We start from the raw sequence: 23,255 nt of genomic DNA on the forward strand, positions 1-23,255 counted from the left end.
TCAGACCCACACCTGGTGGGGAGGGTCCCCCGCCAACCCTCTGCCTGTGAAATGTGTGAGGCAGGAATGGGGACGTGGTACGTTGAGGGGGGCAGCAGGGGAGCACCGGGTGCAGGAGGGGAAGCCCCCAGGCCCTCCTCCTTGGCCAGGACAGCTGTGCCCTCCCCAGCTCCTGCCACTGCCTCGGGGGTGGTCCATGGGGGTCCCCGGAGGCCATCTCTGGTACGTGTGGTGTGGCTAACCAGAAAAGGGGGATTTAAAAACAAGATACTTGAATCAGGGCTTTCCCTGAACCAGAACGAGCTGGCAGCCTGTCAGAGGCATTATGCCCCATTAACTACAATAGAAGGGAAAAAAAAAAGGAAGAAAACTCTAAAAAAAAAAAAAAACCCAACAACCGCGGATGGCTTCAGCCTCCTTCTTGTGGAACTGGGACGAATTTTATGTTCGCCACATGGGCTTCCCGTGTACACTCTCAGCCTAATTCAGAGAGAATCAAATAGCTGTGGAGGAGCTGGGGGGCGGAGGGTGGGAGGGCGGCTGCAGAGGCCGAGGCCGCGCCTGGACCCTCCACCACAGGCTGCCTCTCCTTGCTTTGGGCCCAAGTGGTGGCATTTCGGGCCCTGACAGTGAGGATGAGCTCCCTTGCCCAGCTTCGTGGCTGCTGCCCTGTGGTCCTGCCACTGTCCCCGGCAGGCCAGGCGCTTCCTTATCCACAAGGCTCCAGTGCCAGCCATCTGGGCCTGACCTTCATCCTGCCCCATCTGCCAGGGGCGGGGGCCCTGAGTGCCTCCCCTACGGGTCACCCAGAAGAACTGTGGAGAAGAAGGAAGAGAAAGAACAGGGGGACAGACGACCTTGCCCCAGGCCCTATCGGGGGGACTGGGTCGGTGAGGGCACCCCTGAAGGTGCCAAGCCAGGCAGCCCTGCCCCCCATTCAGCTCTGCCCACCAGACAGGTGACAGGTCTGAGTGGAGGGGGGCAGGCCAAGGCCAGCCCAGCGCCGCCCACCCTCACCTGGTTCCAACGAGTTGAGGTCGGCTCCGGGCCGCTGGCCCTCCCCACTCTTCTCCTCGGCGCTGGGCAGCTTGGAGCCTGGCCCGGGGCTGCCAGTGGGGCAGGTGGATAAAGTGCACGGGGCGCCGGGATGCGGCGGTGGTGTAGGGCAGCTGGCGGGGGGCTTCGGGGCGGGAGAGTGGCAGCAGGGTGACAGCTTGGCAGGGCCTGCGGTGGCAGGTGAGGGGGTGCCCTTGGCCGTGGGGGTTAAGGCAACTGGCTTGTGGGTGGATTTCAAGGCCTTCTCCTGGGCGGGCTCCTCTAGCTCCAGGTGGTGGTCCTCAGGCTTCTGCTGTTGGATGGGGGGCAGAGGCTCAGACCGGCTGGGTCCCCTGCTCAGGGCATCACATCAGTGTGGGGCAGGGGTTGGGGGAGGGTGCAGTGGGGACTCCTGGGCCAGGCCAGGTTGCAGCAGAGAGGCAGCCAGCAGTGTCCTGGGTCCCAGCTGGGTGTGGCCGAAGGGGCAGGTACCTGAAATTGGGTGGCCCGCTGCAGCTCCAGAGCCTGAGTGGCCCGCTGCTGTTGCTGCTGCTGCTGCTGCAGGGCGTAGAGCTCCTGCTGCCGTAGGAACTGGGACCGCGAGTAGACGGGGAGCTGGCCTGGGTGCTGCATGTGGGAGGCAGGGCCCCGGCCCCCGTACATGGGGGGCCACAGTGAAGCCTGGTCCATGACATCAGCTGTGGGCCGGGCCAAAGGGGTCGTCAGCCCCGGCGGGGACAGGGAGCCAGGCTGCATCCCAGCCACCGAGCTGGCCTCTGCCAGCCGTCACCTCCCGGGCTCTGGCCGGGTGCCTGCCTCCCTGTCCCTACCCCAGCCCCCGTGGGGGGCTGCTCCTTTCCTCAGACCCACTTCTGACAGCCGCACACGCAAACAGCCTGGCCGGGAGGCCCTTACCAAGCGCATGGGGGGCGGCGTGGGGCGTGGGCTCAGAAGGCAGGATGACGAGCTGTGTGGGGGCGTCCTGGGAGAGGGGGAAGACGGGGGGCATGGAGCCGGGCACAGACGCGGGGAAGCCGGGGGGCAGGTTCTGGTGCAGGGCAGGGTGCCCGAGGCCTGGGGAGACAGGGCACTGAGGTCAGGCAGTGCGGGGCAGGAAGCAGGGCTCCAGGCTGAGGGCTGTCAGCCCCAGGCCAGCAATGACCACCATGCCCGGCCAGGACTCTTGTCCTGCCCCATGCACCCCCTACCTGCCCTCAGAGCACTGACCGTAGGAATGTCCCCCCATCCACAGGGAGGGGCTGCGGGTGCGGGGCAGCCAGGGGGGGTGGGCAGGGTGGGGATGGGGGGCCGGGTCCCCGCCCAGCTGGCTGCTCTGCAGGGAGGAGCCTCCGGCGATCATGAGATGGGGGGCCAGGTCTCCAGGGCAGCCGCTTGACGGGTGGATCCGGGCGAACTCCACGAGGTCCTTGTTGTCCCTGTACATCACGGGGGATAGGTGGGGGCTCAGCACAGCTGCCACCCCTGGCCCAGCTCCTCCACCTCACCCCTCTCAGCGCCAGAGGTATCTGTCCCAGCAGCGGTCCCCCAGCAGAGGGGGAGTTGGCAGAGGAGGGAGGGGGAGTTAGCAGAACTCCCTCCAACAGGGACAGAAACCCCAGCAAAGCCTGGGGTGGGTGCACAGCTGTGGCCAAGACAGGCCACAAAACCTGACACAGAGGCCACTTAATCCCACACGGGTGAGCCCAGTGGCGCAGCCCGGACCCCACCCCGAAGGCTGCAGCCCGGTTCTTACTGCAGCAGCAGCTCACGGCCGGTGAGCCCCAGGCGGTCCTCACATAGGCGCACCCTTTCCTCCTCGGCCTCCAGGTCCAGAGCGTGGGCGGAGCGAGGCCCACTGCCAGCTGCACAGGTTAGAGATGGTAGAAAGGGGCGAGGGTTGGGGCAGCCAGGGAGCCAGCAGCTAAAGCAAGCAGGAACCCTACTTCGAGCCGGGGGGCTGACGAACTAAGAGAGGGTCTCCTGCCCCGTGGGCCTCACAGGGAAGGGACAGGGCAGGGCAGCCCTGGGAGGGCCTGGAGACACGGGGAGGTGATGGACACAAAGGCCCAGGGCCCAGCCCTGGGAGCCTCAGGGGCATGGATGAGGGCAGGTCAGCAACACGGCCCCACGCCTCCCTCTCCGTGGAGGAGCCATACCTTTGAAGGCGGGGGCCGCCCGGCCCTGCCGCCCTGTGTTGGCACTGTAGGCTGACTCCGCCCGGCTCACCGTGTCCTTCTGCCGGGCCAAGGCCACCGCAATGCCCACAGGCGGCTGCCGCACCTCCCCATCGCCATGCGGAGCGTCGTGCTCTCGGCTTCGGGCACAGTCGGGCCTTTCCACGTCGCCGGGGGCCTGGCCCGTGCCCTTGGAGGCTGGGAACTTCCCGTCCTGCTGGGCACAGCTGGCCTTCAGGCCCCCCAGGCCCACGAAGGGCACCTTCTGGCCAACGACCAGTGCTTGGTTGCTGTACTTGAGCAGGTTCTTCATGGCCGAGACCTCGTCAGGCGGGGCGGGCAGGTCTTGAGGCAGGAGGGCGGCCTGCTGCAGGGTGCCGCCAAAGGGGTCCAGGTAGGTGCCAGCCTTGCACTCCTCGCTAATGGCCACGGTGGCCCCCTGGCCCGACTGGACACTCCACGGGGGCGGGGGCGGCCCGCCATAGCCCAGAGATGCCAGTTCCAGAGACTTGCGCTTGGCCTCGGCCCCGCTGCCCCCCGGCTCTACCTCGGGGGCCACCGAGTGCTGCTGATGCCGGATGCGAGCCACCTTCTGGGCCCCGGGGGCACCCACAGGGGTCTCCTTGCTGGCAGTCTTGTCTAAAGTGCAGCAGGCCTGGGTGACTTTCCCGCCCAACGGGTCCTGGTGACTTGGCCGGGCACAGTCCTGTGAGGGGGCGGGTAACTCAAAGTAGCCGCTTTTGTCCAGACCTGCTTTGGGGAGCCCTGGGAAGGGGGCCTCGGGGCCTGCGCTGTCCAGGTACTCCAGGCCCTTCAGCCGGGGGTTGAGGGCTGCCTCGAAGCTCCCGGGCCGCCGCTCGCCCTTGCCCTCGGCCTTCAGGTGGGCATAGGAGACCCCATAAAGCGCAGCATGGTCAGGCGCTGCAGCCCCATCCAGGTGCCGGTCCTTGCCCTCACCCGCCACGGCACAGGCCTCGGCCACCTGGAACGGGCGGCTCTTGTCGGCCAGGTGTCCCACGGAAGGCACGAAGGTGGGCCCGCTGGCCTTCGGGTCCCGGGGGACTTTGTCCTGCAGGGGGCAGAGCCCTTCCGGGCCCCCATGCAGCTGCAGGCAGGGGAAGGAGCCGGCGGCCGTGCTGAGGGGTGGGGGCGGCCCGGCGGGCAGGCCAGACGGCACCGTGTAGGGCACGGCGTGGTGCAGCATCTGCCTCCGCTCCAGGCACTCACCGAAGGCTGGCCCAGGCTCCACGGGGCCGGCTGCCTCCTTGGTGCAGCGTCCAGAGGCCGGCACGCCCACACCCGGCCGCCCCAGCACACCCCCCGCGCAGCTGGCCAGCGCGGACCTGCCCAGCTCACCGTCGAGCACCTTGGTGTTGAGAAGGCAGGAGGCCAGGTGCTTGGGGCGGCCCTCGCAGGCACCCCGGGCCACGCCACCCTCCTTGCAGTGCGAGTCCCCCGGTACGGGCAGCACCAGCTTGTGCCGCCCCCTGACGACGTCCTCCTCCACCGCCGGCCGCTCCTTGCCCTCGGCCGCCTTGCTGGCTTTCTCTTTGCCCACGAGGAAGCGGTCAAACTCCTTGGCGCCCTTCTGCAGGTGGCTGGCCTCGCCCCGGTCGCGGCTGCAGGAGCCGATGGGGTGGCCAGGGGCAGCCCGGGCCACGCTGGGGAAGTTGTGGTTGGCGGGCAGGAGCGTGGGCTGGGGCGGCAGGTTGCGCAGGTAGAAGTTATCTGTGTGCCGAGAGAGCCGAGGTCACCGGGAAGCCTGGGGCAGGGGCTGGAAGGCTCAGTGCCCCCAAGACACTGTGCCAGGTGCCTCCCCACTGCCAGCTGACACCGACCCACTGGTACTTCCTGAGGAAGGTTTATAATTGTAAAATACACGTGATGTAAACATCACCACTTTAACCATTTGGAAGTGTGCCGTTCAGTGGTAATTAGTACACTTGTGTGATGCAGCCTTCACCACTGTCCATCTCCAGAATTCTTCATCGTCCCAATCTGAAGCTCTGTCCCCAATTAAACACTGACTCCCCATGCCCCAGAGGTTTTGACTTATGTTCAGCCCCTAGGACATGGGAGCTGCAAAGAGCCCAGCCCCTGTGCCCAGCTGTACCCATGGAGATTAGTGAAGGGAAGGCAGGAGTGGGCAGCAGTGTGCCCTGCCCAGAGCCAGGGGGTGAGGTCTGGGGCCACGGGCATCTCCCCCAACCCCACACGATGCTGGGGGAGTGTAAACTGGTTGGGTCTTTATAAACAGCCGTCGGAACCTTAAAAGCTATGGAGGCTGTGGGCTCACAGTTGGGGAATGGCTAAGTGGACAGCATGTGGTGTGATGTGGTCACTACATAGCTCAGGACGCCCGGCCACGTGGAGAGTGGCCTGAGAGACGCCCCTGCAAGCAGGACCATGCACTGTGGACAGCAACGTGGACAGCATTTAGTAGCCCCCTGTAAGCGCTAAGACCCCCAGGAGGAAGTGAGGCCCAGGGCAGGTATGTGTCTTGAGAATGGGCCGGGTGTGAAGGACCCAGCCCACCTACCTCCTGAATACCCTGGGAGGCCCCCGGCCAGGCTGGGGGGCTGGGATGATCATTTAAAGAAAGGAAAATGGTCCCAGATGGCCGTCCCCACCTAGTCCACCATGGGCTCTCAATGCCTCTGCAGCTCTGGGCCCATCCAGCTTGGATGGGTGGTAGGTGTACCCCCCAGCTCCCTGCGCTGGGCCATGGCTTGCTGTCCAGCATGGGCCCTCAACCTGGGGTGCCTTGCTCTCTACCTGGGTCCCCAGCCAGCCCTGGGGACACCCACAGCTCCCTAAGCCTGTCTCTGGGGACCCTGAGGAGCCAACCCCATCTACACCCACATGGCATGGGGCAGGGCAGCAGCCCTGGATGGCATGGAGCAGAGAGGGAACAAAAGAAACATTTGGAACTTGTAAAACTGTCCTGAGTCATGTAAATTATTTGTCAATTTCCTGCTAATTAAAGCAAGGGAGAAGAGTGTAGCTAAACCTAATTCGCTCAATTTCCAAAACCAAAGTGTTCTTGGGTGGGGCTCTACCACAACACTGTGAAAGCGGGAGGCCACCAGCCAGTGCTCCTGGAAGCCAGTGGCCCACACCCTGGAGGGGGTCCCTAGCTCTGAGTCCGATTTCTGGGGCTGGGACCACCTGCTTGCTCCTGACAAGCACTGTCAAAATAGCAGCACACATTGGGGCTGATGTGGGAGTTTGAGGTACTCAGCCCGAGGCCTGCGGGCGGCTGTCCTCTGGGCAGCAGTGCATCTGGCCTCCAACCCCGAGGAGACTTGGTTCCCTGGGAGCGTCCAGCGTCTGTCCATACCCTTGATGGGGCTGGGGAGCTCTCCCGGCCCTGTCTGTAGGCAGGGTCTTGCTTGCACCAATCAAAGCTGGCCAGCCCTGGGCTGGGCCAAGGCCTTCCATAGCCTCCACTGCCCTGCCTGGACAAAGATGCAAGATGGGCTCCAGGACACAGACAGGCTGAGGTCACAGACTGGGAGGCTGTGAGAAGCGGCTGGGGATGGTGATGGAAGGGCAGGAGGGCTGGCCACAGTCCAGCCCCCAACCTGCTTCACAGGGTCACCTCTCTGGGGTCCCCTTCCTTCTGTGAGACCCTTCAGGACTCTCTCCTGCTTAGCTGCTGCCACCTGAAGCCTAACCCCACTCAGAGTTCTGATCTTGGGGCTCCCTGGGCTCCCCGGAGCTGCTTCTGTCCTTATCCACCCTCCTTACCGGGGTGGTCCCTCTCCTTGGCCTGGGTCAACCTCTTAACCCGCCCCTCTGGCACTGACCCCCCACTGTGAATGTCCAGCCACCCCCCGGGGAAGGCAGGTCCTCCAGTCCCTCTGCATGGAAGCTGAACTCAACCCTCCCCTCTGAACTTTTCTGCAGGTGCGCCACCCTCCTACTGCCTGGGCCATAAATGGAGGGTTATCTGGGACCACCCCCCCGCCGACCCTCATGCCCATTTCAGGTCTCCCATGGGATCCCACATCCCCATTCAAGTCCATTATTTGTCATCTAAACACAGTAACTAACCCAAAAGTCTCTCTGCCCCAGCTTCTTGGGCACCACCCCCGGAAGATCTTTATAAAATGCAAATGAGACGTCACCCCACCAAGAAAAATCCTGGAGACAGGGCACCGAGGCCTCAGGCCACTCCCCACAACTGTCTCATCTCCAGGTGGCTACATCTCCCACAGGCTCCTTGAGGCTGGGCCTTTGCACGCAGACGTGTGAGTGTGTGTGTGTGCATGGCGTGAGCATGCCCTCTTCACGGAATGCCCTCCCCATGGCTCCACCAACCCCGCCTTCTCATCAGCAAAGCCTCAACCTCAGCATCCCCTCTCCAGCGACACCTCCTGACAACAGGGTAGGAGACATTTCCTCTGTCTGCTGGGGGCACACTATTGCCCCCCTTCCCTGCTGCCGCCCCCACCCCACCCCACCCCACCCCACCCCACCCCACCCCACCCCACCCCACCTGCCACCTCTTCCTTGCCCTGTCTTGACCTCAGGCCCTGGTGTGGGTGGGCCCTGGGCCTCGTGTTGCCTAGCTCGGTGAGGCAGGAAGTACAGGCTTCTGGGGGCCTTCCCTACCCCCACCCGATGTCCCTGGGACCCCTGAGATGCTGGGGCGGGGCGGGGGGTGCTACAGCGAAAGGCCAGGTGCTGAGGGACCTCGGTGCCACCCCTCAGGGCCACGGTTGTTTGCAATGTTTCCATCTGAGCCACGAGAGCTCAGGGAGCATGGCTGTGTTTTTAGCAAGCTCGCCTGACCCCGGCATGTAACCTGCTGCTTGGCTGTGGTCCTGGGCCCTGCAGTTCAAAGTCTCCAGGGGCCTGAGAAGCAAGCCCACCCTCATCCAGCCCCTATCCCTGCCGTGGCCTGAGACCTGGAGGTGGGGGCTCACCCAGGCTGGCCACCTTTACCTGGCACCCCAGAAGCCCCCAGCCCTGCCCTCCAGCCCTCCAGGATGACCTGTGCCCCAGGTCCCACGCGATCCCTCACAGCCCCATGCCGGCACTTGCCTTTTTGGGTTCCATAGAAACGATGTTGCCCATAGAGAACATTGCTGTTTCCATGGTGATCCAAGTGGCTCATGGGTAGGAAGGTGGATGCCAGACTCCCTGAAAATCTGGGGTACCCTGGAGCTAGAGAAGCAAGGAGACAGCTGTAGAGGCACCTCCAGGCCCCAGGCTCGCACCCGCCCTGACCCCAGGGAGGCGATAAGCTGGCGGGTGGCCCGGGAGCGACGCCCCGTGGAGCCCGGTGCATGCAGCCCGCCGGTGGGAAATCAACCCATCAATACATCATATTAACTCTGACTCGACTAATACCATCCCTCCGGTGTGGCACAAATTGAATTGCTGATGGGCTGGGGAGAGAGTGGAGGATGGAGGAGGGAGACTTTGATTTCTCACCCAGCAGCACTTAGCAGTGTGGGAGCTTTGAGGCAGGGCAACAAAAGGGGCTCTAGAGAGTGTCTTGGGAGGAGGGAGATGCGGTGGTCACATGCAGTGGGCAGAGGCCCTTGCAGCCCTGGCTGAGCTTCTGGCCAGGAGGGGCAGGGCTGGACACCACGTGGGCCTGCAGCATCCATAGCCTCCAGGTGAGCAAGCAGCTCTGGGGTCACTGACCCACACCCTGGGGCTGACGTAGTTGGGTGTGACAGGCTTCTGCCTTGCTGGAGGCCGCAGGTATGGGGCTCTCCACCAGCCGGGCCTCCTCTGCGCTCTGAGATCTGCAAAAGGAGCTGGTCCCCAGGTGTTGGCAGCATCGCCTCCAGGAGAGTTCCCTGCATTGGTCCCCAGCCTGAGACCCTCCCTGGAGCTTCCCAGTCACGTCAAGCAGGCCCCTCTCTGTCCCTCTGAGGGGCCTGGACTATCCTCCTGGCCTGGCCCTGCCCAGCACAGGAACACCAGCCATAACCTGGACCTCACTCTGGCCACCTGGGACACACACCCTGCCCCCCAGAAGGGATGAAGACAGACAGAACTAACACTTGGCCGGGGAGGCCCATCCAGGCACTGGCATCCTGGCTAGGCACATCCAGGAGAGGTGTGTCTGCTGGATGCCCAGAGCTACCAGCCACTTGGAATGTGGCTCCTCATAGCTGGTCCTTCCCCACCAGGCCCAGCAGTGAGGGGGTGGGGGATGGGTAGAGGGCCTGCAGCTGGGATGGCTGAGTTGGCTGGGCTGGGGCGGGCAGGACGCTGTCTTACTCCACAACTCACGCTTTGAGCTAATGCTCTGAACATTTTCCCCATGGAAAATGAGTCCCAGAAGAGTTTGTCTTGGGGACCCCATGATTGTCCCAAGAGTGACCAGCTGCTGGGAGCGGCTTCCCACCTGACTTCTGGGGCTCCTGGGCTTTGACAAGGGAGTAGGAATCACCGGGTCTCCCCAGGGAGCAGTGGCCTCAGGGACAGGGAGAGGGAGGGGCTGGAGCAGGGCCCTGAGGCAGCAGTCCCCCAGGGGAAGGCGCGGGTCACAGGGCAAGTGTTTGAACAAGGTCATAACTGTGCCTTGAAACAAGGGATCTGTGAGCCCCATGCCTGGGGAGCAGGGCTGCCAGTACCCCAACTCAGTGCGTCGTAATGAAGTTACGGACGAGTCTGAGTCGGGGAGCTCCGTGTGAGCCTGCTCATTAACTGTTTCCCAAACTCCTTTTAGGACAGAAGCCCTTTGCTGTTTCAGTGGAACTCCTTGTGGCAACTCGTGGCCGCACGCTCTGCTCCACTCCACAGAATACACGAGACAAACACCTTTCCAGAAGGGGAGGCTCAGAGCCACAGCACAGACCACCAGGCCCCCAGAGGCCCCCAGAGGCCCGGAGGCTGGCCTGCCATGTTGCTGCAGCTGTTGAGATGGAGAACGAAGGCCAGCTCTGTCTCAGCACTGGGGGCATCTGTGGGGGCATGGGGGGCAGCCGTGGAGCTCACCGTGAATATGGGGGGCCCAGAGGCCCCTTGGCAGGTCTGAGGCTGAGGGGGAGCTATGCCAGCGTGGGTGGGGCTGTGGAACCCAGCTCGGAGGTAGGGATGGACGAGGAGCTGCAGGAGTACCACTCAGAATGGGAAATGGGCAGGCATCAAACAGGGACACTCTGGGATGCCCCAGGATCAAGGCCCCCAGTCCAAATGGCGCACCCTGCACCCTGATCCTGGCAGCCCCCTTGGCAGTAGCCACCTTTCAGCCCTAATGACGCAGTGTCATGTTCTCTGGCCCAGGGGGATCTGAGGTCAAGCTGTGGAACACTATCCCCAAGAGGTGCTCCACGCAGAACATGGCCCACACCAGCCCCATTCGGAGGCTCTCCACCAGCATGCACGTTGTGAAAGCTCTGAGAAGTCCCAAGACATCTCCCCACTGGGGGTTCACATCCCAGGCCCATCTGAGGACTCAGGGAAGGTACCCCCTGCCCCAGGCCTGTCCCCCTACAGCCCCCTCCTGCGAGGGCACGGCTTAGTTCGGAGAGCCTGGCCAACTGGCCTGGTTTGTGTGCAGACACATCTGGAGCAGATGTTCCCTAGATTAAACGCGGCTCCTGGAAGACTTGACAAAAGCCGAGCCGGACGGGGGTGGGGGCGGGCCAGGGCAGGGGGGCAGAGGCCTGTGTGTGTAGTATGGGGAGTGGTTAAACCACCACAGCTGTCCCCCTTTAATTGGCTGCTGTTAAATGTTTTACGGGGCCTCGTTTTGGTAAACAGAAGTCTGTAAATTCCTCCTTCCCAGACGCCGTTTCCCAGGCACAGACCCCCGTGACCCCTCAGGAGGTCTGGGCCTCCCGCCCACCCGCCCTCCAGGGAGCAGGCATTCAGCTGGCCAAGTGGTGGGCTCCTTCCTGCCGCACCCTCTGGGGGCAGTTGGAAGGGCGATGGCCATGCATGTCCTTCCACTTCTGAGCCTGAGATGGTGGCCAGGGATGAGGGGACAGAAATCTACCAGGGGCCCTTCCCCCATCTCCAGCCTGCCTGAAGCCCCACCCTCTGGGACCCCAGAAGGGGAATTAAGGTTCAGGGAGGAAGGAGGGAGCAGCTGGGGGAGACGGAAGAAGAAGCAGAGGGGGCATGGGCCAGGGCTGGGTGGGGCAGCTGGGGCGAGTGTGAGGAAAGAGGGCCGGATGGGTGGGTATCTGGGGTGGGGGACAGCGAGGGAGGGAGGGGAGAAGTCCTTCCAGCCCAGCCACAGAAAGGACCCTTTCTTTTCCCAACAAGACTGTACTCTCTGAACTGAAGAAGAAAATAAAAAATGATTTTCATGAATCAGAGCAGCTGTTCTGAAACCAGAAGCCAGAAGCCAGGGCCGCTGCGTCCAGCCTGGGAGATGCCTGGTTCTCGAAGGGGCTTCTGCAGAGGAGAACGTGGTGGTAGTGCGGGGCTCTGGAGAGGGCTCAGGGAGCAGGGGATGGGTGTCAGAGTTCCTCTGCCCAGCACTCTTTCAGCGGTGGTGTGTTCCAGAACCCCGTCATTCCCAGGCCCTCACACCCCTTGAGGTTGGGCTACTGTGATCACCCCAATTGACACGCGAGCCCACGCTGTATCCCTGGGCCCCCCCTGCCCTCGGAGCCCTGGAGGCCCCTGGTCAGCTCCGGGGAGAGGCCCTGGGCCTTAAGGAACACCTCACTGAGGATGCCCCCCATCCTGGCTCCACGCTCTGAGTCGCCAGGAGATAACCCAATCCTGTGACATAAGTGGCAACGGAGGACAAAAGGTTGACACCATCAGCACCTAATGAGGTGCAGTGAAGTGGAAGCAGTCTTGAACTGCGCAGGGGCAGCACAGACCAGGTCCGTGGGCTGCTGGGACGCCTTGGCACCCCACCCCCAGCATCCCCGGGGCCTTTGCTGGCCACATCCAGAAAGGTCAGGGGTGTTGGTGGGAAGCGTGCTAAGTGGGCAGGAGGAGAGGGGTCAGCGGACAGCCTGCCCCTGGTGGGGGCTGCCCAGAGGGCAGGGTCTGAAGGACAGAGGGGTGAGAAGGAGGGTGGGGATGCTTTACAGGGGAAATAGGTGAGGGGGGTCATGGGAGGGGCTCCTCTTATCCCTGCCCCCAGAGAAGGGGTGGGTGCCTGGGAGGACGCAAGGCCCACTGCAAGCCTCTCAGATGGAGAGGAAGGAAGGGCAGCCTCGGCATCCCCACATCTGCCCTCCTCTTCTGGTGGGGTCAGTCCCCACCCCACCTGCACAGCACCTCACCTCTCCTGGGTTTTGCTGTGGAACTTTCCCAGCAGCCCAAGGTGCCCCCAAGACCCCACCTGTCCCAGGCCAGGCCCAGAACCTCCTCTTCTTACCAAGGCTGGGGAGGTGGCAACATTCCCCCAAGGCCCTTCAGGGTCCTTCCCCTCCTGGGGGAAGTTGCTGCTCTTGCATCTCTCAGAAGGCTGGCTATGGTGGGAGTGCTCCTGGCCAGGTCCTGGGGAAGGGGTGCATGGCCAGCCAACAGAGGACCAGAATCCCCGGGGGGGGGGGGTCAGGGGACCTCCCACCACAGGGTCCCTCGAGACTCCCATCCCCAGGCCCACAGAGCTCGATGCAGACACTGCAGGCTTAGAAAACTCTTCCAGAGGCCTGAGGCACAGGGCTCTAATCACCCCCATGCTACCAGGGTCCTGCCCCAGCTCCCTGTCCGCACACCCAAGAGGGCAAGGCCTTCTGTAACGGACGTCGCCTGCCCCCGATGCCACCTTGACAAAGGCATTGCCACCTCCCTGGAGGCTCAAGTTGCTAGAAAGTTCTCCCCACCACTGAGCCCTGAGTTAAGGCCAGGGACTGCCAGCAAGGTTCTGGCAGCAGGTCCCAAGAGCAGCTGCCCGCAACATGACTGGCTGAGCCCAACCCCTGGGGCCAGGAACCATCCTTTTACGTAGCCAGCCATACTGGGCAGGCTCTGGGAAACCTGGATCGGACCATCTCAACCACCCACCTCCTCTGGGTCAGGGCCACCCTCCAGGGCTCAGCAGAGGCGAAAGCCCCTCTGGATAGAGCCCCACCAGACCACGCCATCCCCCCACCCGTGTCCTGCCAGCCCTGACAGGGCTTGTTCCTGGGGCCCTGCACACTCCTGTCATTTTGAATTCTGCCACACGAGCCAGGCTAGGGGCCCCGACCCAATGTCCAACACTAACTGGGCACTGGCTCTCTCCCATGTGACCCCCCCCTTTCACTCAGGGTGCCAATGGTTTTTGACTGTGGTGCATAAGACTACTAAACGATAGTGACCACCCAGAATGCTGGATTAAGAAGGATTCTGGGGCTTCCCTGGTGGCACAGTGGTTGAGAGTCCGCCTGCCGATGCAGGGGACATGGGTTCGTGCCCCGGTCCGGGAAGATCCCACATGCCGCGGAGCGGCGCAAAAAAAAAAAAAAGAAGGATTCTGAGGCTGCATCCACATGCAGTTTACAAAGTGCTGCGATTGACTGATAATGTCTGCCCTGGATACAGGAGGGGCATTGGCAGCAAGTTGGGAGGAGGATACTTGCCACCACCCCTGCTCTAGTATCTGAAGTGGGTAACCTTGCAACAGCCCCCTCCGCATGTCCTCCCTGTTCCTTGCCAGACACTCCACCTTCTGTCCATAAGCCCCCTCAGGCTCACACTCAGCGGTCAGACCCGTGGGTGTCCAGGCTGTGCATCAAAGTGCAGCTCCCAGGATCGACCACCCTGGGCTTTGCTGGGAGGAGCCTAGTGAGACCCCTTCTGGGGCTGAAGGCGGCTTTGGAAGCTGGGCCCTTCAGGGAGTGGCCAGGCCTCAGCCTCTCACAGCTGGGGGCTGGGGTGGGTGCCTGAGGGTGGCACTGGATGATTCCTGTTCCACTCCATCCCATCAGAGTTGGCCCGTCACGCACACACACTGACCCCCAGTCACCCCAGGTTTGGGCCTGGCAGCCTCGGTCTGTTCCCAGGCCGGGAGGAGTGGCTCAGAGCTGCGGGAAGGTGCCAGGCTGCCGCGGGCACCTCTGGAATAAAAGCAGTGGGCAGCTAGCCCAGGAGCCAGGCGGTTGTGGACAGTCCTCTTTCTGGCTAAGATGAAGCTGGCAGGGGAGGGCCTGCCTGGCAGTGCAGCCCTGATCCCCACATCTGGATGTTGGGAGCTTGGGCCCTCCCCCCATGCTGTCCCAAGATCTCAGAGGAGCCAGCTGCTCCCACTGACCCAACTCCTTGCCCCCAGGATGGGCAGGGACAGGTGGGCAGAGTGAGGGTGCCGCTCAGACATGGGGGCATCTTCGCTGGGCTTGGGGGAGGGATTGTCAGTGGTCCTGTGGGGGCAGAGTCAGAGGCCATTTTGGCCACCAAGAAAACTGAGGCCAGGAGAAGGGGTTGGAGCTGCCAGGGTCTGGGGGAAAAGGACCAGGTCCAGGGCAGGGACCTGCCGCAGAGAAGGGCTGGTGGAGGGCTCCTCTAGACGGTGTCACCACACACAGATGGTGGCACTGGCTGGGACCTTTGTCCCTCACACAGACATGCTCCCAGAAGCCCTGGTGAGCCCTGAAGCCTCAGAGGGGACAGAGGGGGACAGATGGACAGCTGACAGGGCTCAGGGAAGCTGGGGGGCCGGGAACAGCAGGGAGTGCCCAGTGGCTCTTTGGTGCAGCCCCTGGCCCCACTGCAGGTCAGCCTAGCCTCGGATGCAGAATTGCCTGCCGGGGCGGGTGCGGCTCTGACAAAGAGGCCAACCAGGCTAACGGCCAGCGCTGGCACATGTGCCTGCTGTCTCTCGAGGTTCCCCCTCCAGGTGGCACAAGAGACCATGAGTAGCCCAGGCTGTGGGAGCACAGCAGCTCCGGCCCCCATCCCTCCCAGCTGAACCCCCAGGAACAGAATCCCCTTTCATGGCCCTGTGGGTGGTCCCACCAGGCTGCCGGGGGTGGGGTAGGGAGGGAGGGGGCCAGGCTTGCTGACAATAGGACCAGCTGTGCTGCACCCCACCCCCGCTAGGACCCACCCAGGGCAGGCTGGCTGGACACTGGTTCACCCCTGCCTTGGGCCAGTTCCGTCACCCACCCCTGCCCTAGGCCCCAGAAGGGAAAGTCTAGTCTCTGGCAGGACCCCTCACTTGGGTGAACCTGGGGGGGCCAGGAGGCCCAAGGGCTGGACAGACAAGCTCTGCCCAAGGCCAGATGTTCTGGGGCGGCTCCTCTAGCTCCGGGGTGCTTCTCCTGTGCCCCAGCTGCTCCACCACGGAAGCAGGAAGCTCTGGCCTCTGCTCTGGCAGTTGTCCCACAGATGGTGGGTTGGGTCCACCCACGGAGAGCTGGGGGGCCCTGCCTGGAGTGGAAAGGCGCCTGGGCTCATACCCCTCCTGGCTCCCACTGACATCCCCCCAGCCCATCCTGGCCTCCTTGCCCTTAAGCTAAGAACCCCTTCAAGGGCCTAGCCCTGACCAGCCCCAGACTGGGGAGGGGGCGGCAAGTGGGCTTTGCCGGGCACCTGTCTTCCCACCCATCCCGGGGGTGGTGAAAGGATGAGGGTGAGGTCAGGCCTCTGAGCAGCCCGCCCAGGCAGCCCACCGTGCCTGCCGGCCCCCGCTCTCCAGCCATGTCGCGTGCCCCCCGCCCACCTCTCCCCCCTTTCCCCTGAACACACACGGCAGAGAAACAGGCCCCGGCACGCAGGGAGCCAGCTGGCACCCAGTCAAACTAGCAGCCAGGCAAGCTGCCAGGGCAGCCAGCCAGCAAGCGCTGCCACTCGCCCCAGCCCCGCCCGCCCGCCCGCCGGCCTTTACGCTGGGAGCTCACAGCGAGGCAGCCACACCACGTGGCCTGTCACAGCGAGGCTGCAGAGGGCGGAGGGCAGGGGAACCCCGTAGGAAGGGGATCCCAGGCGGGGCAGCCGAACTGGAGGCAGGGAAGGGGAGAGTGTGGGGGGAGACCGAGGCACAGGCCTGGGAGGTGGTGTGGTCCCCGGGACAGATGCACTAGCTACCTCAGGTGGGACCCGGCAGGTTGGGGTGCACTCCCCCGGGGCTGCTGCTCTCCCACACTCATCTTTAGCCCCGGATGGGCCCTGCTCCCCACCCACCCCATGTTCCAGAGGCTGTGTTGAGGTGGGAGGCTCGGAGGCCCCATCTGCTTCCCCTTGTCCTGCATCCACCAGTGTTTGCCCACTGAGCCCAGTGCCCCACACGCGTGCCCTCTCCCGTGAGACCGTGGGCACGTCCGGCCTGAGGAGGACCTGGGGCTGTTTCAGGGCTGCTCCGGCTGCCCTCGCCTCGAAGCAGCTGCCTCCCCAACATGCAGGATGGGTAGGGTGGGTAGGGGGCCGGCACAGCCTGGGTGCTGCCCCCACGCTGGTCCCACCCCACTGGGTGGTGACAACTGTCACTGCCAGGTGGCTCTGAGGCTGTGGCTGCCGGCGGCGGGGTGTCCCACAAGCAGCTCCGTCAAGGCAGCCGTTGGCCGGGGGAAGTGAGTGTCTGGAGGCCGTTGAGGGCGCTATCTGCAGGCTGCCTCCCACCCGCCTCTCCCCAGCAGCCCCCAGAGGGGCAAGACAGGGGAACCTTCTCCCCGGGCCCCAGGGCAGGTGGCACTGCCCACAAACTGCCCTCCTTGCCGGCAAGGTCCCCAAGGGTGGGCCGGAGTGGCGGGGGATATATGTCTCCTGACGCAGAGCTCTGCCATCCCGACCCGGACCAGGGGCCACCGTTGCAGCCAGCCTGGCTGTGCCCACACGCCTGTGGCTGGGCCGGGGCAGGGCAGCGGCTGTGAGTTCGGTCGAGGTGGTCCCACGCGGCTGCTGTGGGCATCCCCTGCCCTCGCCACAGCAATCGGCCCTCTCCTCCCTCCCACAGACGTCCTGGGAGCCAGATGCTCCCACCAGGGCCAGGAGTGTGCCTGGCAGCCACAGAAGGCGGAAGGGCTGGAAGGAGCAGGGGAGCGAGGGGTGCCACGACTTGTGGGGTCCACCCGTGGCCGGCCCAGGAAGCCCTGAACCAGGGCCTGGCACTGCTGCACCAGGTCTCCCCCGGGGAGGCTGCTAAGAGGCAGGGGTGGGAAGCAGGCAGCAAAGGCGTCTGGGCCAGGGAGCCTGCTCTGCCCACCTGGGTCCTCAGGGCCAGACCGGCCTCCCCTCCACCGGGGAGGAGAGCTGCTCCTTATCGCCTGCCCAACATGTGCGCTCCACACAGTGCTTAAAGCCCAGATTATTTTAACAACTGTCCCTCACTCGTCACCTGTCCTGTTTGGAAAACAGCCCCTTTCTTGTTGCACAAAGAGAAGTTTCTCTCGCTCTCCAGCAGCACTGGGCGCTAATCTCCCCGCCTGGAACGCGGGCGGCAGCGGGCGCGGTGTGTGGGTCCACGTGCTCTGCAAACACAACGCCCGCTGCTCAGCAGTCATTGAGTTACGGCGGTGCCGGTGCCAGGAGCGGAGAGCCCTCTGTGCCCGCTGCCAACTGCAATTACCTCTCCGTGTGCCAGCCGCTGTCGGGTTTAACCCTTCCCACGCCGTGGTGGCCGAGCCAATACCAGCAACCTCGGGTGGGAGACACTGGGGCCCAGTACCTCTGCCCATGTCACAGTGCCCAGGGGCTGAGCGGACAGTGGGGAGCTGGGTGGCGGGGAGCTCTGTCCCTCCCTGGGAAAGCCAAGGGGAGCCCCAAGGTCCTAGAAGGGTCTGCAGGGGCCCTTCTGCCAGCTACGAGGCCTGAGACATGTATGAAGCACCTACTGTGTGTATGAGGCTGCAACCGAGGGTGAGGGAGGGGCCGGGAGGGGCTCTGTTCTCGGCCAGGCCCCCAGGGTGGCAGCAGGAGTCTGCTGACAGCTCTCTCCTCCCCACCCCTCCCTCCCAGCTGACACATCTGGAGCCCATGCCTCCCCGAGTCTAGGAGGTGGGCGCAGCACTGCCCGGCCAGCCCAGCTGTGTTCCACATTTCCTCGGCTCCCCAGAGCCTTCCTGGCCCCACCCCTTCTTCCCTCTCTGCCCACCTCTGGTGCACATCTGGCCAGGATCACTGACTGGAGAGACTGGCCCCCCGTTTCCAACCAATTACCACCTCCCCCGTGGGGACTTCCTCAACAGGGAGGCAGCCCCTCACCAGAGCGCTTGGCATGGTCTGCCGGCTGGCTTTTGCCAGCCACAGTGGGGGAGCCCTTTACCTCACCACTGGCCCTGGGCACCACAGTCAGAGGCTCCAGCCGCGCGGTGCGGCTGGGGGCCCCGGCCCCGACTTACCTTCGTGGGAGTGGGAGAACCAGATCTGGGAGGTGGTGGGGTGGGAGCCACGGTAGGCCTGATCCGAGGGGGAGGGGTTGGGGCCACTGGGGTGCGCGGAGGCCGCTGAGCCCAGACTGCTGGTGAGGAAACTGCCCATGAAAGAGGAGGCCGGAGAGTTCCCCATCAGGCGGCTGCTGGCTGTGGACACAGGGGGCAAGAGTGAGTCTGGGCAGGGACAGCACTAAGGACCCTTCTCCAGGGCTGACTATCAGGTCCCAAGCTCCCTGGGCTTTTGTCTTCAAACAGCCAAGGTGGGAGAAGCTGCCCGCTCGGGCCCCAGAGGCCCTGACACCCTCTTGTTACCGCAAAACCCCCAAGGATGGCACTTTTGCCGAATCACCCACCTTCACCCCCACCCCCATCAACCAGGTGCCACGTACTGTGGGCCCCAGGGCCTGTAGGAAACAGGTGGCCCTGTGGGCGGGCCTTCGACTCGGAGGCTCTGACTCTGACTCTCCCAGGCCAAGGCCTCTTAGCTGTCAGCAGACCTGCTAGAGTACACCTCCTGGAAAGGTCCAGGGTCAGCAGGTCCCGGCAGTCTCTGCCCACCCCCTGGGTGGCACTGGGAGGGCTGGCCTCTCCCCCAGGCAGCGTCTTCAACCTTCTCCCCAGGTCCAGTTAACACCTCATCAGACTGGGACGCCCTCTCCCAGGTGAGCAAGCAAAGAAACCAAGGCAGAGGAAGAGAGACGTGTGAGAGGAGCCTGAGGATGGAAGTGTCAGGATCTGCTTTAATGCCCCCAGGGTTTCTCAGGGTCAGGCCCTGACCGGCGGCATCGGAATGCAAGCAGTCACTTATGGTCCAGGACACTCTTGGCGTTTCCCCTGGCAGCCAGCCTCCGTAGCCTGCCCACCTGCACCCTCCGACACTGTATACCCTATCTGCCCAAGCCCAGTGGCCAAGGCCAGGATGATCAAGCCTCCCCAGGTTACCGTGGCGACCAGTGGATTGCATAGGAAGGATGTACACAGAGCACTCTGCGCAGAGCAGCACCCGGTGCCTGGTGGGTGGTCTGGGCTGCGCTGCTCAGCCCCCACCCCAGCAGGGCCCCCGGCATCTTGTCACCTCCACTCCATGGGCAGAGAGCCTAGCTTGGGACCATCCCAGGGGATGGGGAACAAGAACCTGGAGGCTCACCATCCCATTAGGCTGAGTGTAGGGGCCTGGCCGGGTTTGCAAGGGTTCTGGGGGCCACAGGAGGCTGCAGGCCCGGTCCAAGGTGAGTCAGGGCAGCTGTTTCCCTGCCCGGGAGGCAGGGGGAATTTGTAAATTTGTGATGCCTCATCCAGCCTGGCTTGGCCCTGGGAGCTTCCCAGACACGGGGTGACTCAGCAGAGAGGCGGCACGGCCTTGAAGCCGGGGAGAGGGAGGGGCTGCCCCACCGGGACCCTGGCAGCTCCCCTCCCCTTCCCTCCACTCCTGTGCGGGAATGAGACATGTGGACGAGAGAGGCCTCTCCTGGCCACGGGCCTCAGAGGAAGGGTCTGTGAGCACTGCCGGGCACCAAGGTGTGAACTGACCTCTGTGGTGGGTATCAGGCCAAAGGGAGACCGTGAGAGGACCCAGGGGCAGGGGGCAAAGGTGCCCAGGAGCCAGGGACTTCCCAGACCGCAAGGCTGGGACTGCCATGGGCCGCGGCCAGACCACAGGCATGTCCAGCCAGGGGAGGGGACTCTGGGCTGGGAAGGGAAGTACTGGACTCCCAGGCGGGAGGGTAGAGCATGCAGGAGATGGAGGGCGGCCCCTGCTGTGCTCCAGGGACCCTGGAGGCAGAAGGCCATGCCTGTGGGATGACTGAGGCCTCTTCCTGCCTCGCCCAGGCCCACCCCATGTCCCCTAGGCCTTCCCGCCCCCGCACCCTCCCAGAGAAGTCCCTCCGCCCTGCCCTTCCCGGGGACAGTGGGAAGCAACTGAGTCCAGGAGTCGGTCTGGATAAAGGATTTCTCCAGGAGCTTGGCCTGAGAACCTTGAGTTCTCCCACACCACGGCGGGCGGGGGCAGTGGGCAGGCCCCAGGCTGGGTGGAAGAAGCGGCCTGGCGTCCCATAGGGCCCTGCCGGTTGGAGGATCCAGGGAAACCGAGGCTCAGAGGCGGCCCCCTCGCAGGGTCTCCCACACCTGGGGGCCCTGCACGGGCAACAGGCCACCTCTGCAGACCCATCACCGACACCCGCAAGGGCCACCCACCTGGGGCAGGGGCAGGTAGGGAGCAGGCCTGAGGCCCAGAGGGGTGTCTGACCTGACTGGTCCCCTAAGCTGGAATTGGGGTGGGGGTGGGGGTGGGGGAGGCATGGGACTTCATGCCCTCCTCCTCCGGGAGACCGATCCTGGCCCTGGGTGGGGACTCTCAAGGGTGCCTGTTTTGACACCATCCCAGAAGGGGGTCCCACTGCATGGGAGGTTTGCAGGGGGGTACTGCAGCTCAGCCAGTCCCGGTCCCGGCTGGCTCTACGGGGCAGGGGACAAAACAGTAACAGGCAGAGTTTCCTGCTATGTGCCTACCTCGCCCCATGCCAGCCAGTCTCCCGACTTGGGGGACCCTCTTGGGGCCCTTCCTCAGTCCATAATGAAGGAACCTCTGTCCCAGAGTGTGGGAAGTGAGCAAATGGGACAGCGCTCCAGCCCCGCCCTCTGGCCGCGGTCCTGGGCTCTCCAGGGCCCCCCTTTGCTCCGATCCTTGTGGGCTGCCCCTGTGCTCCACCTCTCCCAGCCTCGTGGGCAGCTTGCAGCCCCCTGTGTCCCGCTTCAGGCTCGGCCATTTATCTGGGGGGTCTTTTCCCTCCTTTTTCCTTTCATGTTGAAAACGGAAGAGGCTTGTCACATGAATATTATGTCTTTATATCTTCACTGTAAGACATTCAAGTGATAGACACAGCAAGGAAGGAAACAGAGGTCTCGGGAGACCCCACTGCCCTGGGGCAGAGCCACACGTGTCCCAGGGACCACCTTCTGGGCACTCACCCACTCGCCCTGGTGGGAGACCTGTGCAGGTACCCAGGTGGCCTCTCCTCCGAAAACCCCAGCCCACGGCAGCAGGTCCTGCCAAGGGCTCTCATACTCTCTGACCAGCAGGCCAGCCCTGGGGGATGCACGCTGGGCAGGTGCAAAGACAACTCCCTGACGGGACCCCCAGGCTGGGCCCTGCACGATAGGGCTCCATGAGCCTTGCTCTGAAGGGGTCAGTCTCTCCCCCGCCATCCTGGGCTTGAAGTTTGGAAGCAGACAAAGTCCTACAGGTTTTGCTGGGCGGGCACTGCCATGGTGGGTGTGGGGGAGGGGACTGCTGGTACCTAGAGTCCCCCCACCCCCCCACAGCTGGCTTCCGACCCTCAGACAGAACGTGTGGGCTCCTGTGTCACTTCTACCTCCAAGGAGTTTGGCCATGGCACCGTGCCCAGCCAGCAGAGGCGTGGGCAGACCTGGCTGCCACCTCCCCAGCCCCCGCCTGCCGACCAGTAGCCAGGCCCAGACAGAGCCTGAGCAGAGGCGGCCTGGGCCCTGGCCAGGGCTGGAGCTGCACGGCCAAGTCTGGCCGGGAACTGGGCTGGAGGCTTCTTTCCTCTTGGCAAGGTCCTTGCCCACGGAGTGCTGTGGTTAGCAACCTGGGAGGGGACAGTGGGAGCCCCGAGCAGCAGGGATGGCCAGAGGGACTTTCAGCTCAGAGCTCCCGGGGCTGGGAGCTCCGATCCTGGCACCATCTGCACTAGCCCTTCTCACGGCAAGGGCTTTATGAACCTTGTATCAATTCAGGTCTTCGCGATCCCAGGTGGCGGTCCCACCACGGGGCTGACAAAGGAATGGGCATCACCAGTGTTGGCCCCATGGCCCCAAGTGCCCGGGCTGGGGTTTGGATGAGGCTTGTCCACTCCAAGGCTGCCCTGGCCCCTCCAGTGAGCACGGTCACGGTGGCCAGTGCCCTGTGTCCTCTGCAGGCTCTCATCACAGCGATCTGGCCAAGTTTAGCATCATCTTGGGACAGGGACCCGAATGCTGTGTGAGGTGTCAGCAGGGCCACTGAGGTAGGCCGTTCTGTACTACGCACCAGCCCCCAGCTGGCCATCCCCACTGCCCCGCTGGCCCAATCCAGGGTTTGCAGCCCCAGACACAGGGCTCCAGCCCCAACTCCAGCGCCACCTCAGCTCTGCCTAGGACACCGCGGAGGCCTGGCCCGGGTGCCGGGCTGGCTGAGAAAACCACTCCGGAAGCCAGAATGCCCAGGAGGGCTGGTTGACACCCCCCACCCACTGCCATGGCCCAGTTCCTCAGGCCAGGCCCCACCCCCGGAGGCCCATCCTTTCCCACGCTCCAGGGCCCAGACAACCTGGACCAGGAGACAGGCTGTACCTGGACCCTGGCTGTGTGTCTACTTCCCTCCCAGCTGCCCCAGCTGGACGGAGCCGGGCGGGAATGCCCTGACCACTAAGCCCAGCCTTTGCTCACAGGGTCTTTATGTGCTGGCCGTGGTAGAGGTGACCACACATGCCCAGGCAAAACCAGGGGGAGGGGCCTTCCTCTGTCAACCTGTGCCAGGCCCACCTGCTGCAGCCAAGATGGTCAACAGATGTTGGGCGGGCCCGAGGGGTGCTGAGGGTGTTCCTGCCTTGGAGCCCAGGTGCTACCCTGGGGAGCCTGCTGTCCAGGGAGGGGCTGACTGGCAGCAAAGCCCCCAGAGCGCGAGGGGCTGGCACACCAGAGGCCAGGCCCGGAGCCCTGGACGGCCAGGTGTGCACTGCGCCTGCTCGCCCTCTCTCCCTCCAGCCTCCCTCCACCTTCCCGCCAGGCTGACCGAGGGACAGAGAAGGGCCTCGAA

At 64.0% G+C, this 23,255-nt stretch overlaps 1 protein-coding gene across 1 annotated transcript in view; it reads right to left on the bottom strand.

The window, feature by feature from the left end:
• BAHCC1 (BAH domain and coiled-coil containing 1) overlaps nt 1-23,255 on the bottom strand; it is a 56,379-nt gene that overhangs the window by 17,989 nt on the left and 15,135 nt on the right. The window contains exons 2-9 of the mRNA XM_059046417.2: nt 18,404-18,583; nt 8,259-8,381; nt 3,192-4,937; nt 2,789-2,897; nt 2,263-2,471; nt 1,951-2,109; nt 1,528-1,733; nt 1,018-1,348 (exon numbers count right to left, since the gene is read on the bottom strand). Of these exons, the coding sequence (XP_058902400.1) occupies nt 1,018-1,348; nt 1,528-1,733; nt 1,951-2,109; nt 2,263-2,471; nt 2,789-2,897; nt 3,192-4,937; nt 8,259-8,381; nt 18,404-18,583 (3,063 nt within the window). The remainder of the gene's footprint in view (nt 1-1,017; nt 1,349-1,527; nt 1,734-1,950; nt 2,110-2,262; nt 2,472-2,788; nt 2,898-3,191; nt 4,938-8,258; nt 8,382-18,403; nt 18,584-23,255) is intronic.

Source organism: Kogia breviceps, chromosome 19, assembly GCF_026419965.1.
Source record: "Kogia breviceps isolate mKogBre1 chromosome 19, mKogBre1 haplotype 1, whole genome shotgun sequence".
NCBI lineage: Eukaryota > Metazoa > Chordata > Mammalia > Artiodactyla > Physeteridae > Kogia > Kogia breviceps.